This window comes from Nycticebus coucang, chromosome 15 (assembly GCF_027406575.1).
Source record: "Nycticebus coucang isolate mNycCou1 chromosome 15, mNycCou1.pri, whole genome shotgun sequence".
Classification (NCBI taxonomy): domain Eukaryota; kingdom Metazoa; phylum Chordata; class Mammalia; order Primates; family Lorisidae; genus Nycticebus; species Nycticebus coucang.
The window spans coordinates 13715422-13732040 of NC_069794.1; the positions used below are offsets into that span (position 1 = coordinate 13715422).

Genomic DNA, 16619 nt, shown 5'->3' on the forward strand with positions numbered 1-16619 from the left:
TTTTTTTTCCCTTTATCTTCCATTTTCATTTATCTGGATTTTAAAAAATAAGCTATTTCACAATTTCTCTGGAATATGGTAGGGGGAAAAATAAGCAAATCAATTCATAAGAAAAAAATGCAGGACGTGAGGTCAGGAATACTTTACTGTTTCCTTACACAGTGACTTTGATCACTCCTGTGCTTCCGATTGCCTCTCAGGAGGAAGGAAACCTCTACAGGAGGAGGACATCTTACCTTGGGAGTGCCTGGGTTCAAGACATTCCTATTTAAGTCTTTTCAATGTCTCCTTTCTGGCTTCCTCTCCAAGGCATACCCAGACCACTTCTGCTTACCCTGCCTGGAATCACCAGATTGTCAATGCCAATCAAATCCTTCTTGAGTTCATGCAGCTTCTGGAAATTCTCCATCTTGATCATCGTACCATGGAGCTGTGCCACCATTTCAGTGATCTCTGCCAGCGCGGCTGGGAAGGAAACAGACGCATGAAGGCTGCAGCATTAGCAGCAGGCGGTGGGCTGGCCCCAGCGGCATCCAGCTGAATGCGGCAGGGAGGTGTCCTCCAGGAGCTGCCCTGGGTTAGAGCCCTCCTGGAGGGTCACACTGCTATTTCTGTATAATAAAAATGGAATGATTCACTTTATGTATTTATTTGCTTTCCTTTAGTTTCCCTAAAGCATCTTGAAGATGTAAATCCCCCTTCATGGCTATGTAGCTCACAGCTGTCCTTATTAGGACTACCTGGCGTAGAGGGGAAAGACACAGGACAATACACATGCCTTCAATTTTGTCCCAGGGTACAGATTTTTCTTTTCCCCTCTGTTATCTAGAAAGAACAAGGCACAGCGAACACCAAGAGGCTACAGAGAAAGCTGGGGGCAAAGTCAGTATCTTTTTGAGAGAGGGTCTAATTGATATTATGACTCATTTAGGTAACTGCCATCCCAGCATACCCTACTTCCTCCTCCTCCCCCCAGCATGTCAGCTTTGGAAGGGAAGAATTTGGTTTTCTTGCTTTCTCTCTGAGGATGCAAATTAAATTCTCTCTGGCTTGTCACAAAATGCTTTGTCTCAGCCACAGTGAAAAACTCTAGGGGTTGCTCAAACTTCTGACATTACCACCCAATTCGGTCCAATAAATATTTACTGGAGACAATGCTTAGTAAGGTGGAAGTGAGGAGGCTCTCGGGGGGGAAAAGATGGTGGCACTCCGGCCCCTTGGTGCTTGTAGACAGGGCATGCTGGGAGCAGGTCTAGGCACCTGTGGGCAGGGCATGCTGGGAGCAGGTCCAGGTGCCTGTGGGCAGGGCATGCTGGGAGCAGATCTAGGCGCCTGTGGGCAGGGCACGCTGGGAGCAGATCTAGGCGCATGTGGGCAGGGCATGATGGAAGCAGGTCCAGGCACCTGTGGGCAGGGCATGCTGGGAGCAGGTCTAGGCGCCTGTGGGCAGGGCATGCTGGGAGCAGGTCCAGGCGCCTGTGGGCAGGGCATGCTGCGAGCAGGTCTAGGCGCCTGTGGGCAGGGCATGCTGGAAGCAGGTCCAGGCACCTGTGGGCAGGGCATGCTGGGAACAGGTCTAGGCGCCTGTGGGCAGGGCATGCTGGAAGCAGGTCCAGACACCTGTGGGCAGGGCATGCTGGGAGCAGGTCCAGGCGCCTGTGGGCAGGGCATGATGGGAGCAGGTCTAGGCGCCTGTGGGCAGGGCATGCTAGGAGCAGGTCCAGGCACTTGTGGGCAGGGCATGCTGGGAACAGGTCTAGGTGCTCGTGGCCTGAGAACAGCTCTTGGCACTATGGACAGGGCATGCTGGGAAGAGTTCTGGGTGTTCAGTATCCTTCTAGCTCAGGAAATCTACACCCACACATAGTTTGTCTCCTCAAACTTTCTACAGTGTTGTCACTTTATGTTTTAAGTTAAGCAACACTTTTATCCATTTAATTATCAACGATAGACTATTTCCATCAGGGGACTGTTTAGAACAGTGGTTCTCAACCTTCCTAATGCCATGGCCCTTTAATACAGTTCCTGTGGGTCACGACCCACAGGTTGAGAACCACTGGTTTAGAAAAACAATAGAATGAAAAGTGGCCAAGTCTGCCAAGGACAGCATGTGTAAAACCAAATTTTCTTATCCCTATGAGTAAATACATCTGTGGAGTCCTCAGAGCTGGGAGGGCCCTTGGGTCATTTCCTCCAGGCATGGCCCACTGGCAATGCCAGAATAGTAAGAGTAAGCTCTTTCGGCTCAACCTCAAGTGTCTGGCAAAAGCTGAGGCTTAAAGGATGAGAAGGATTTTGCCAGGAAAGCCAAGGAGGTGGTGGCAATGCTTCCAACAGGAGGAATAGAATGTACCACTGCATGGAGGCCAGAGGCAGCGTGGTTCATTTTAAAGACTGATGCTCTACAGCAAACCACATTGTGAGGCATTTGTCTTCCCCTTCCATGAATTGCTAGTGTCTTAATGTATTGGGTTGAGACTGCCAAGTCTCCTATGTATTGGGTTGTCTTTATCAAAAGTAATTTGTAGAAGTCCCTTATATATTATAGACACTAACAGGGACTTTTCTAGAACAAACTTTGTATCACCATTCTCCTCCTTAAAACACTTTTGCCTTTGCTTATAAGGCCTTGTGTTTATAAGACCCTGTGGGACCTGGTCGCTGCCTACTATGCCACAGCCTCATCTTGCCATTCTTTCTTATCCACACAGACTTTCCCTTTACTGTCTAGAATGTTCCACAGTCTCTGTCCCCTTTGGACCTGTTATATGTGCTGTTCCTAACTATTCTCCACAACTAGGAAAACACATTTAAATTTTAGCTCTAAACTTAAACATCTTTTGCTCTGGAGAGCCCCCGGCCCAAGGCTGGGTCTGATGCCCCAGTTGGCGTTTCTCTGTCACAGCCCCCCCACCGGAGCTGCTTGTGAGTTGTACTGTTCCCTTCCCCCTCCTCACCTAACACAGGTGCTCCATGCAGAGCTGGTGCAGGAAAGACTGGATGGGCCTGATCATAAAGAATTTAGATTTTACCCTGAGGCAGTCAGGTGGCACCCAGATTTTAAGCAAAGGAGTAAGGAGATGGAGTTTTAAAAACATGACACAGGTGGCTGAAGAGTTGAGAGGTGTTTCTCACACTTCAGGCCAGAGATCAGGGCCTTGACCTGCTAGTGTGTGTACAGATCTGTGCTATTCAAGAGCTACCAGAAAGGGCTGCTCTGTGTACAACTCTGACTCTTGGAGAGCTTACAGGTTGGCCAGGCAGTGGACATGCCAACAGACCATGGATAACATGAGACAGAACAACTTTCATTCTAAAAGAGGATGCATGGCGTAGTGGGAAAAGTGTGGTCTGGAAGGCCAGCTCTGACCTGTTCCTGAGTGTGACCTGGAGTCCTTCCTCCCACTCTAAGCATCAGTTTCCTTACCCATAAAATGGGATAATGCTACCAGTCTAATAAAGCTGTTAAAAAAGTCAGACTGTGAGTGTGGCATGATGCCAGCACAGTAGCTGGCCCAGGGGCTGGTAAGTGTGGAGGAATCCCCCTGAGACCGCAGGGTAGGGTGGCCGCCATCACGGGTTCTAGGTTTAGGTTCCAAATCCTTTCCTCACAGCCTGTGACTCTGGACAGGCCTTAACCTCTCTGGTCAGTAGTCCCTATAGGTAAAACAAGCTCCCCACGCCTCTGGCTTGTGAAGATGAACAGTTAACACAGGAGAAGTGCTCGTTACGGTGACTGTGCATTATCCACACGAATGCCCGGCAGTGATGAGCACTGGAATCTGTGACAAGCCACGTTCTGTGGCCGGTCCAAGGGTGGAATGATGAGTTTCAACCACGCAGGCAGGAGGCTTCGTAGAGGGGGACTGTGAGTGGAGCTTCTCTGGGGGGAGCACACAGGACCAAAGGAGAAGCTGTGTACACAAGGACAAGGAGGAGGGGTCCTAACGATCAGTAGCACCTTCTTTCAGGGAAGGTCACGATGTAACAGAAAGCATCAGATCAAGATTAGGAACAGCTGCGACATTCTACCAGTTTCTATCCCCCCCATGCCCCCCATGCCCAGCTGGCCCGACATGTGTGGCCCCTGGCATTCACCTCGGCAGTCCCGGAAGTCGGCGTGGCTGGGTGGGTGGTGCTTGCACAGCCGCTCCAGGACCTGCTTGTAGTGCATGAGCCGCTGCAGCGGGCGCAGCAGGAAGGTGTTGAGCGGCAGGTAGCACACCTTCTGCAGCTCGAAGTCCCTGCACGTGGCCTCCAGCCGCCGGGAGCCCTTGATACCGGTCTCCAATGCCTCCAGTGCCTCACTGTGCTGCCACAGGTGAGCCGCCAGGTGCTGGTGGGCGACAGAGAAGGAAGGTGTGGGTGACCTGCCCTGATGGCCCACGCTTTCCTTATTTCATCACATTTGTTTAATTTCCTTTAAGTTTTACACTTTTCATATTTCGCTATTTGCTTCAATAGTTCAAGTAAGTTCTCGGGATGCAAAAAAGTGCTGTTGTAGCATTGAGTACTCCATGAAACCTGTGGGCTGTGCATGCAACATCAGCGGTACCCGTGTGTCCAGCCCTCCTGCCTCAGCAGTGCCACCACCAACCACCTACTCGGGATAGAAAAACCTGGAGAATGTTCCAGAGTCTGTCTCTGAACCCTTCCCCAAGTCCTATCAATTCACCCTCCTAAAAACGTCAGTCTGTCTGTCTCCTTCCCTGCAATCTCTGTCCTCGTTTCCTCCTGGCATTGCCCAGGGCTGGGATGGTGTCTCCAGTTCCCTCCACTTTATTGACAGGCCACCAAAAAGAACCTTTTTTTTTTTTGGCCAGGGCTAGGTTTGAACCTGCCACCTCCGGCATATGGGACCAGCGCCCTACTCCTTGAGCCACAGGCGCCGCCCCAAAAAGAACTTTCTAAGAGGTCACTGGAGACGATGCTCAGCACGGGACTCCTCCCGACGCTCCAGCGTCAACTCCTGCTACTCTCACCCCAGGCCACCCACTGACCACCCTGCTCTAGAGCGTGCCAGGCTCTCGTGCCCTGAGTCTCTGCACACAAAGCCCCCTGCTCTGTGCTTCTGCACTTACAGCCACATCTGTCCAGATTAGTCCACATCACACGGCCTCCCCTGCTGGGTTTATTTTCTAACTTTCTATTTTGAAACAGAGATCACAGGAAGTCGCAAAGAAACGTGTGGGGAAGGACTAGGCATCCCTTACCCACCTCTCCTAAGGGTGACGTCCTACACGACCAGGGCACAATTCAACACCAGGAAACTGGTGTCAGTGCAGCTCACAGAAGCATTTGGACTGTACCAGTTAAACACACCCTCACTTGCATGTGTGCACCTCTGTGCAATGCTACCGTACGTGTAGTCCCTAATTGATTTTGAGAGAGGGCATCATAATGTCGCTGTGTCCTGGGGGCCTGGAGAACAAAACAGGTGTCCAATAACTGCCTTGTCTGTATTTACTAATGAGCAAAGCAATGCCTGCACTCAAGCCAAGGTAGGGGTCTTGGATGGACACATGAGTTCACTAGGGCTGGAATAAAGAGCAGGTAAGGGGTGGGGGGAAAAGGGTCCAGAAAGATCACTGTGGACATGGGTGGGAAGGCTTTCCTTCATCAGGTGAAGGGTTTGGACTGCATTCTCCAAAGCACAAAGGAACTAGCAGGGTTTTGAGCACAGTCACTTGTGTGCTGTGCAGATGCTGCTGCTGGTCATAACATAAATGGCAGATGAGGAGGCCGGGTCGCCAGGCAGCAAGATACACACCAGGAAGCTGACCTGGCTGTCCAGGGGAGGGAAGACTGAGCGAAAACTGACAGCTGGGAGAAGCACAGTGCTGGGAGTTTTGGAAGACAGGGGAGACAGAAGGTTCAGGAAGGAGTGAGGGTCCCTGCATGGATGGCAGGGGTGGGTCAGACAAAAGCCTAGGCATTTCTCTTCTTTGCACTGATCCTCAGGTGCTGGTGTGCATGCAAGTGGAAGTTCACAGTCGGGGCTGGAGATCACAATTTGGGTCGCTCTGACTCTCCGGTGGGGGTGAAGGCCCGACCAGGCTCCCTGAGTCATATTACCTCCCTCCTGCATAGAGAGTCTGGCCACAGGCAATGAGACTGGAGGCTGCTGATGGCAGGGAAGACACTGTAAGCCAAAGGTCACCTGAGCGGTTTGGACAATAGTGCTAACCTGGGCTTCCACATTTCTAGAAACTTCTGTCATTCCTCTTCATGCTTTATAAAAATTCTCAAAAACTAACAACAGCTACAATAAACAAACAAAAAAAAAAAACACTCAATAATTTCTCCAAAAGGCTGCCAGTGGCTCTCAGCTGCACCATCTATTTTTATTTAACTTGCACAGAGCTCCATGCTGAAACGCTGTGGCACAGGCACAATACTGAGATGCCAGCCGGCAGAGGAAGTGGCCGCGTGCTGAAATGCCACCTCCCCATCCAAGAGGAGAGATGGTGCTGGGAGCAGAAACCAGGTATGTTTTCAGGAGGTCTTCTGCAGTAGATTGAGGAAGAGGAGGGGTGACATCAGCTCTCCATGGGAGGCAGCAGTAGGGAGCTGGCGTACGAGCCAGAGAAGGGGACAAAGAAGAGCTGGTGAACAGCACACTGGGGACAGTCCCCAGGCAGGGAACAGGGTGAGAGGTGGTGAGAAAGCAGAGTGGGCCGAGAAAGTGCAGAACGCAAGAAGGGAGCAAAACATTAAGAAGAAACAACGGCAACACTGGGACATAGAACAAAGAGAAAAGGACATTCTTCAAAAGTGAAAGAAGCCAGTTTAAAAAGGAGACATCTTGTATGGGTCTAACTATGTGACACTCCAGAAAAAGCTGAACTATGGAGACAAGAAAAGGTGGGTGACTGCCAGGGATCTGGGGGGTGGTGGGGGCTGAACAGGTGGAGCATGGAGATGTGCTGGGTGTGACACTGTCATACAGACCCATGTCACTGCACATTTGTCAACACCCATAGAATGCACACCACCAAGAATGAGCTCTAATGTCAACTCTGGCCTCTCGTTAACAATAACATATCAATACTGGTTCATCAATTTCAGCAAATGTATCACACCATTGCAAAAAATGCTAATAAGAGGGGAAACTGTGAGTGGGGGTGGGAGGAAGAGTATGGGAACTCTCTGTACTATCTGCTCAATTTTTCTGTAAACCTAAAATTGCTCTAAAAAAGAAAACATATTGGCCAGGTTCAGTGGTTTGTGCCTATAATCCTAGCACTCTGTGAAGCCAAGGTGGGAGGATTGCTTAAACTCAGGAATAGAGACCAGCCTGAGCAAGAGTGAGACCCTGTCTCTACTAAAAAAATAGAGAAATTAGCTGGGCGTTGTGGTGGGTGCCTGTGGTCCCAGCTACTTGGGAGCCTGAGGCAAGAGGATTGAGGAGTTTGCGGTGGCAGCAGCTAAGCTGAGGCCACAGCACTCCAGCCTGGGCAACAGAGTCTACAGATAAATTTTTAAAGCTACCATGGAAAGTTGAAAAGGTGTCAATTACTGGTACATCTGAATTTTGTGCATTAACCTTTGTTTACACCATTAAAAATGCCGCAGTTGTGGGACGTCTTGGATGATTCTTGCTTTTCCTTGACGCACAGCATTCTGCAATCCTGATCACTCCCTGGGCCTCCCTCTGATACCGCCCCAAACTGCAGAATGTTGCTTTTCGCACACAATGAAAAGCTGAACAATAACTTGCAATCTGGCAAATAACCTATTGATCTTTGTTAAGAGAAAGAGACTGACAGGAAATCTTGAGTGGCCGTCAATGGTCCTGTCTGTTCTGGGCCACTTCCCACCCACCTTCCCTCATCTCTACCTAATGAGATCTATCACTCTAAGGGGAGCCACTTAGCCATATTCAGCGGGATTAATTCAAACCCCACTGGTAACTTTTATTCCCTGAGTGCCTCATCTGGAGAGGACACTGCACAAGGGACAGACAGGCGGCTGATGGACTGGGACGAGGACACGGATGCAGGTTTGAGCGTCTGCCTCCTCTGGGGGCTTATCAGTTTGCTCCGGGCAGTGATTAGTTTTTAAGGTTATTAGGCTCTGGCAGTTGAGATACTGGAAGACTGCTTTAAAATGCAAACACAAACTGCATGAACTAAAATATTCTATATTAAGGGAATTACTAATAGATTAAAATGAAAACAAAAAGATAAAACATTTCAGATATGAGACATGAGGCAGTTTTCAAAAGTGTAACAGGGTATCGGTTTGGTGTCTATGGACTTCTGTGGGTATACTTTCACTCTTATATCATCAGAGACATTGGGGGATGGTTAAAAACATATTTGCCTTGTATGCTGATTTAAAGTGGTAGAATTTACTGGAATTCCTACCTAGCTCCAAATCTAGTATTTTTATCATGCTTAGAAGAAGCCAAACAAGTGACTGAAAATGAAATGTTCGGTCAACCAAATAATGTTATATCTACATTTTTTTTTTAATTGCTAAATGATCTGTTTCCAGAAAATACCTGTTTTGGGTATAGTAAGGAGCTTCTGAAACAATAAAACCACCAAGTGCGCTTTCCCCAAAGTGACTGGATTTTCCTTTATGCTTCAAAATAAAATTATCTAGAAGGGCTGGAAGGATAGTTTACCTAAACAGTCACTTTGAGCTGAGTGCAGAGGTGACGCAAGGGAGTGTAGCCAACATCCCTGTGGTCCCAGCCTCGCCTTCCCTGGTGAGCTTGCTCCACCCCAGCCCGAAGCTCACCTTCATGCCCTGAATGTTCTTCAGCATGACGTCCCCGATTCTTTGGTAATCTCCTCTGATGTGGGCATTTGAGCGGCCTTCCCTGGAGCAAAGGTGGAGGGTTGCAGATACACAGCGTTAGGGGTGACAACCTGCCCCGCTCCGGACACAAACACCAACCCCTGGCTTCCTTCCCAATTACCTATTCATTGTACCCTGCTCCCCGACATGTCCAAAGCTTCTCACAGGGTCAGAGCGTATTAGTGTTGGAAGGAGACCCTAAAATCACCCCACTCATCTTGCAGACAACAAATTCTACCTGTGCTTGGAAGAAGACAGTAGAACCAACCTCTGATGCTTCCCCCACTATTTATATTTCATTTATTTATTTCAGATTAATATGAGGGTACATACAATAAGGTTACTTTTTTAATCGGTCTTATTTTACATTAATTCTTTTCTACCTACACTTGAGTGATTCTAGCATTGCCAGATCAGCACAGATCACGTCTAGTAACCAGCTCATGAAACGGATCCTATTCTGCAGCTGGGTACTAACTGACACTTGTAGGAAATTAAGGTTTGTGCTTCCAAAAGGCTTTAGTCTGAAGCAGACCAAGAAGTCTGGAAAGCCCCTGGGAAGAAAAAAAGTAATAACTGAGGAAATAAGGAGACCCACGCGTGTCTTCCCTGCCGCGCAGGGGACTGATGAGTGAGTGGGGCAAAGGACTCAGGAGAGGGTGCGCTGAGTGGTCCAGGGAGAGAGGAGCTGGGGTCCTCCCAGACTGGCTGGGGGTGGGCCCCAGAGCTCCATATCTGGGTATATGTTCCTTCTCCTGTGGTTCACCATTGCAGCCGATGTTGGTTATTCGGGGCCTTAAACAACAGAGAGAAATGTAGCAGTGACAGCAGAGGCGGATCTGCTGAGTGCTGTCTGTGCACCAGGCGCCATGCTGAGCATGACATGGATCCAGCAGCAGCCTCTGAGGCAGGACCCATTTTCACAGCTAAGGAAACTGAGGCACAAAGAAATAAAGTAGCTAGTCTAAAGTCTGTTATCATTAGGACTGACTCTGAGTCTACACACCCCGCCACGGTGCCTGTGTGTATCTGCTAATAACCCACTGAGGAGAAAAGAATTTCCCAGAGATAATTAAAACACGATTTTCAACCATCCACCTGGCTAATATCTTCAAACCAACTGGTCAGCATTGCTAGAAGCCAACTTACATTAAAAAGAATAAATTAAACAAAACAAAACAAGTAAAAGTCAGAGCGCAGGGCTGAGAGGTGCTCAGAGCAGAATAAAACCGCCCTGGAGTTTATATTCAACTCCTAGATGCAGCAGTTGAAGACCCTTTGCAATGACAGCCATGGCTTCCCCTGGGGCATTCAGAGCTGTCCCGACTGCTGACTCCATGTCTAAGTCATCAAGGGTCTTCAGGAGCACAGAGGACAAATAAGCAGACCCAGGGGCAGTGGGAGGACACGTGGGCTGCTCCTGGCCCACAGACCAGACAATCGATGGCACTGTTATTCCACTGGTTCCAACCAGCATATGGAACAAATTGCACTCCAGGGGAGGCTGGCGGCACCCAAACCTTCTGGTAATGAAAACTTCTCTAAAAAAAAAAAAAGGGGAGAGAGCATCCTGCAGGCTCCCCGGTCCCGTCCTGGGCTCTCCCCGTCACTCCTGGGTGTGTTGTCTCCAATCTGTTCCCTTCTCTTCCGCCTAGACAGAGACTCCTCAAGTTTTGCCTCCTCTTAGCTGCCTTAATTACCTCTCCAAACATGGCTTCTACCTTCTGCGTGAATGGTTCTGGGAGATTACGCAATCCCGAAGTTATCTGAGCTGCCTCCTTCCGTTCACTCTCTTGGGACTACTCAGCCCTGCCCGCGCTCAGGAAGCCTTTCCCTCCTTGCTCCCTCCTTTCTGTTTCGGGCAGCTCTTCAGTTTTTGTGGCCACTCCTCCCTCTTTCAGGCCACTTCCAAGCGTGCTGAGGGGATCCATCACTGGTCACCTTCCCTTTTCTCTCTAGCTCCTCCTGTCTAACCCCTTCTCTTCACCATGGTTTTTCATGATGCCACATCTACACCCCGATGTGTTCTCCAGATACTGACCCAGGTACTGCATTTCTCAGACCTTCCAGAGGGATCTAACTGAATGACCCACGGGGATGTCAAACTCGAGGTGTTCCCAACCGGGCTAACGATCCTACTTCCAGAACCCAATTCTCTTGGTCCATTTTCATTCTTAGTCATGTAACTCTTCTACCCTAAGCTGGAAGCCTGTTACCTCACATGTCCTGCTCCCCAGCTATTCTCCCTCCAAATGGGATCAGTGGGGAGTGCTCAGCATTGGACTTGGACCCAGGCTCGCCTTTGGACACATTCTTCAGTAAATTACTATTGCAAATTACTCTATCCCAGCAGGTTCAGGGCCAAGGGGTCTCTGGCCGTTTAGCCAATGGTTATTCACCTTTTCTTGCCACTGAAGTCTATCATCTGGCCATCTTTGCTGCCCCATACCCTGACTGCCCTTCCTCACACTGGAGCAGAGAGGAAAGTAACTTGATGGGGGGGCTCCAGCCTGAAACAGACAGCTTCCACTTTAGAAGCACCCACCTCCCTGCACCTTCAACATCACACAAGGCTCTTTGAAGGGCTGGAAAGGTTTTTTTCCTTCTCCTCCCTGCATTCCGTGGAGAACAAAGTAGATCGTCACTCCAAAGGAGGACACAGCTAATGAGCTAGAATGACCTGACCTTGACTAAAGATCACCCAGCCATAACATGAGACAAAGCACCATCTGTACTTCATTTGTGGGCACATAGCTACTTGTCTGCAACTAGAATAACTGACCCCAGAATTTTCAGGTGGGCACACCATTCGACAACGTTTTGCAAGAATGGTCTTGAGTTCAGAGGATGTCACTTAGATATTTTAACAAGAATGGTGTGGATTGGCTGGGCAGGAGAAGAAACAGGGAGAACATCTGGCTTCAGACGTAACAGCAACCTGCTGTCTCTCCTAGATCATTTTCTCTGTCCAGGAGAAAATGAAGTGCTGGAAACAGGACACTGGTGAGGGTGGTGGGGGTGAGCACGGAAGGCCAAAGTCATGTATTTCGCTTCCTCTGTTCTTTTGCCAATTACTTATTCAGAGAAAATTTACTGATGTTAAAACCCTGAACTTGAGGGGATGTTCTTCCCTGCATCCTCTCGCTTCTCTTTCTTTAAATCCTCAGCAGCTTTCATTTTAGAAACGGCTCTGGGTTAGTGGCATCAGTCCCCTGTGTGGCAGGGAAGACACTGATATCCCTAAATTTAAAGGGGGTCATTCCAGGTGGTGTGGCAAGAACAGTCTGGGGGGACATGAAGTTACTGCAGACAGAACAAGCAAGTCTGTCCCTCCTGTTCTTTCCCCGCCAGCTCACACAGCAGGGCCCAGTCAAAGTCAAGGGACTGGGAACAGAACCTGCTGCCCCAGGTAGACACGGCTTCCTGGGTTCACTTTCTCTACATGCTACTGCCACAAATCTACAAACACAAAACAATCGTTTTGTTATGAACAGTTGAAAGGTCATTTGCTTATCAAGAACATGAAGAAGTCATTATATAAGTCTTCCGTAACACCCTCCGGATGTCAACCTCACAAGAAAAGGGCCCTTGTTTGGAGGGCAGGGCCACATACTTGTTGTCTGTGTAATTACCACACAGCAATGAAGATGGAAATTCTTCTGACAGTTCTGATTAGGAAAACCATGTGAAGTCTCCTAAAAAAGCTGCCTCAATGCTAAATTCTGACTTGTGCAATGAGATTAGTTGACTCCCAGGATTGACTCCATGTTATCAGGTTGTGGGATTGAACACACATCTCCATGCACACATCCCATGAACTTTGAGGCCGTCCTGACCTTGTATAAAGAGTCCATCACCGCCCTGTGTGCCAGTCAGCGCTTCGGCAGCAGAATGACCAACAGGCAGGAAGAAGAACGTGAAAATGGCCACTTTTCCATGGGTGACCAAGTAAGCCTGTCTACAGAGCAGACTGTGAGAGCTCCACCCCATGGTTCCCTCTGAGGGCGGAAGGAGAACCCACCCTGGGGTTTTGCTCCAGTGCAGGGGCCTCCTGTGCACGCCCTTAATGCAGGGTCAACATAAAACACGCTTAGAATCTTAACAGAAACAAGAGTTTACAGTGGGCAGATGACCTTGTTGGCAATAAAATCTCCCAAATCTCCTGCAAAGCATCACTAGCCCCAGGAGGTGGTCTCCCTCTGGAAGGGTGTTTTCTAGAAAGCAGTTAACATTCAGTTAACGTTGGTAAAGAGACTGAGGAGACTCCTTACCACGAAAGCAGGCAGTGAACAACACCCTGGGTATTCCAAGTGGCCTGATATAATCCCATGTTTATTCAATGCCCATCCCCTAGCCACAAAATTAAGTATCATCTCTCTCTGAGCCTCCCACCCTGAAAAGACTTGCTTTGTAGAAGCCCCACCGTCCTTCCGTGCAAAATAAACACCACACCCTCATTCTTACTGTTCTTTGTAGTTTCTAAGACTCTAAATCAACGGTTCTCAACCTGGGGGTCGCGACCCACAGGAACTGTATTAAAGGGCCGTGGCATTAGGAAGGTTGAGAACCACTTCTCTAAATGAAAAAAAAAAATACACATAATTATGTATGTTGTATGCCTATGGAAGGAAAAGGGTAGTGTGTGAATGAGAAAGTGGGTAAAGACAAATCTAATAGCCATACCTGGGGTGGGGAGGGTGGCTGGGTTCAAACCACAAACAAGTCAGTCAAAGTAATAGGGTATATTATTACAGAGTATCCCAAATCACCCCTAAAGTCACCACCAATGGGGAAAATGATAAGTACAAAATAATCATTATACAATTTTATAAAATATTCTTTATGTATTGGCTACCTCTTTGTAAAAGGCACATTTAACTACAACTTCCCATTTTTCCTGTGTATGGAGACTTCTGGGACACCCTTATGTACCTTGTATGTTAAATATATATTATTATATTAACCACCTGCAATCTATGTGGATTTCCATATCTTTGATAGATTTCAGCATCCTTTGAAGCCCACAGAGAGAACAGTCCCATTCACTTGGAGAAGACATCTAGGTGACATCCCCGCAGGTGACTGCAAGTGACCCAGGAGACAGAGCCTTATGTTCTCAGTTACCCTGGAGCCCATGGTTACACCCTTTGGTCGCACAGATCTGTGGCTTTCTTCCTTCTAAGGCTTGGCACCACATTGAGTTGAGTAACAAGTGCAAAAGTTATGCCCAGTAACGGACATAACTTTCTTTTTGAGACACTGTCTCACTTTGTCACCTTGGGTAGAGAACCGTGGTGTCATAGCTCACAGCAACATTGAACTCTTGGATGTGAACACTCCTCTTGCCCCAGCCTCCCGAGTAGTTGGGACTACAGGCACCCATCACCATGCCTGGCTAGTTTTTCTATTTTTAGTGGAGATGGGGTCTCTCTTGCTCAGGCTGGTCTCGAACGCCTGAGCTCAAGTTATCCTCCTGCCTCAACCTCCCAGAGTGCTGGGATTGTGGGCACGAGCCACCATGCCTGGCCCATAGGCAGGTTTGATGGTGTCCGGATGAGCCCCAGGGTTAGTACCTGGGTTTGGCCCTGTTAATGGCACGTATTAAAACACCCTAGAACGGAGCCACATCGCACCTGTGGGCAATGTGGAGATGGCCCTGTTGAAACGCCCTGTAGAGCACCGCGCCCCCTGCTCCCCCAATCACTGGCCTGAGAGAGGCAGTTTCCGTGTGAAGCACAGTGAGCTACAGAGTGATGGAGAAAGCTGAAAATCAGAGCAGAACTAGCTCCAGGCTACGCTGGAGAACATAAAATTTTACTCAAGTTTAAAAGGAAACAATCACCAACAAGCATCATCGCTGTCACCCTCACCAGACAGTGAACAGCCTGCTCGGGGTGGAGTACGAACGGAAGATCACAGCGTCCCTGTGTGTCTTTCTTGCCTTCAATACAAACAGACACAACATTTTAAAGGATAAACAAAATGTGGGCCACACTGCCTTGCCTCCAGTGTGTTTCACTGTGTTTTCTTTCAGACCAATAGCTTAACCCCTTTGTATGCTCTTGTGTTCAAAAGCAGTGAAAACTTTCTTCAAACAAAAGTAGCCCTGTTCTGGCTGAAGCAAAGAGGGACAGGCTCAGAAAACAATGACTGAGTTTGGATTTTCCGCAATCATCTCAAAGACTCAGAATCCTACGAGTGGCCAGCAGAGGACGTGGCGTGCAGAGGCATTCTGTCACAACACGAAACAAAACCTGCATCTATCCATCTTTCTCCAAAGTTCCTTCCCCTTCAAGCCTCTGGAACAGTGTTGTCCAACATGGCAGCTACATAGGGCTATTTAAATTTTAACATCACTTAAAATAATGTTTTAAAATTCAACCCCACAAGTCACACTTACCCCGTGCTCAATAGCCACTTGTGGCTAGGGCTCCCTATCCCGGGTAGCGCAGACACAGAACATGCCCCTTATCATAGTTCTGCCCACAGGGCTGCTCTAGAGAGGCCCGGAGAACAAGTTAAGGTTCCAACTACCTCTGCGTGTCCAGCTCAGAGGCTCTAGGGAGGAAGGAAGGAGCCATCCCAGCTGCCTCACAGCAAACAACCTCTGGCAAGGCACCGCCCCCTTTCTGAGCCTCATTTTCCATGGACAAAAAGATGAGGATAATTCCACACAGTGGTTTTCATTACCAAACAGAATAATTGCAGGGAAAATGCTTTAAGATGCTACAAAAACACAAAGTGCTTTAATGTATAAATATTGCTTAAGGGTGTGATTTTTTTTCTTCCAACTTTGCTTTGAGAAAGGGGTCAGATACCCCCTGATCTGCTGCAGCATGAGAACAGAGTGAAGGAGCTCTGGACCCTCCTAGACTCCCTGGTAGGCTGGTTCCAGCTGCCTCCATGGTACAGTGAAAATCAGAAAGTAAGCTCTGCCTTTTTGTCTACTGTGGGGTGTTGGGGGGTGGGGGGGCTAACACAGCCACACTTAAACCCTTTCCCCTCCTTTTCCTTTTCTCCTAAGACAAAGACACAAAGGGTCTGGCCAGCCCACTCCCCAGAAGGTCATGCCAAGGACCCCAATCTTCCAGGCAAGGAGTGGAATTTGCCCAGTCCTTGAGCCCATATAAAGGGGTCTCTAATTGCTCCTGGGCACAGAGGCCACCTTTGCACTGCCCAGGAGAGTCACCCTCCTTTTTCAGTAAACTTGGCCTGAACATTTCCACCGCGGCCTCCTCTCATCCTTCACACCTTTCAAGGAGAGTGACTGCTCTATAGCAGGAGTGAAAGGGCGGCCTTTTAAAAAGAACAGGCAACTATCTAGTCCGGCCATTTCCTAACAACAGTTAAGACCAATCCTCTGAGTTCTCTCACTACGGGGCATCTTGCGGGAGTTCTGTTTTGCACAACCTCTGAAAAGAGCTGAGCACACGGAAAAGAGACATAAATCTTCCTCTTTTAAAATCGCTCTTCAGAATCTGCTTGTTACGGTTGTGAGGAATCCTGAGGGAGCAGCAGGGGTGTGAGCTTCAGGCCTCAGCGGCTGTATCTTCAGGGCAGTCACGTCTCCAGAGATAAAGCCTGTCTCTGAGGACAGGCAGGGGAGCCCACTCTGGGACTTTGACATCCTGCCATCGCTGTCATCAGCAGGAGGAGCCACACGGCCGCAGCAGCACCCCGTTACCCTGGCTGCTGCTATAAATCTTCTCCCCCCACTGCGTGAAAAGCCGCGTCCCTGATTCTCTCTGGCTACACTATACCCTCTTTCACCGCTTTGGCTTTTTTCTGTGTAGGAAAAGTAAAGTAATTTT

The 16619-nt window shown here is 48.7% G+C and overlaps 1 protein-coding gene across 3 annotated transcripts in view; it reads right to left on the reverse strand.

Moving 5' to 3' along the window:
* FARP1 (FERM, ARH/RhoGEF and pleckstrin domain protein 1) overlaps nucleotides 1–16619 on the reverse strand; it is a 285816-nt gene that overhangs the window by 12121 nt on the left and 257076 nt on the right. For all 3 annotated transcript variants that reach the window (XM_053563575.1, XM_053563573.1, XM_053563574.1), the window contains exons 17-19: nucleotides 8749–8830; nucleotides 4099–4336; nucleotides 335–465 (exon numbers count right to left, since the gene is read on the reverse strand). In XM_053563575.1, coding sequence (XP_053419550.1) covers nucleotides 335–465; nucleotides 4099–4336; nucleotides 8749–8830 — 451 coding nt within the window. The remainder of the gene's footprint in view (nucleotides 1–334; nucleotides 466–4098; nucleotides 4337–8748; nucleotides 8831–16619) is intronic.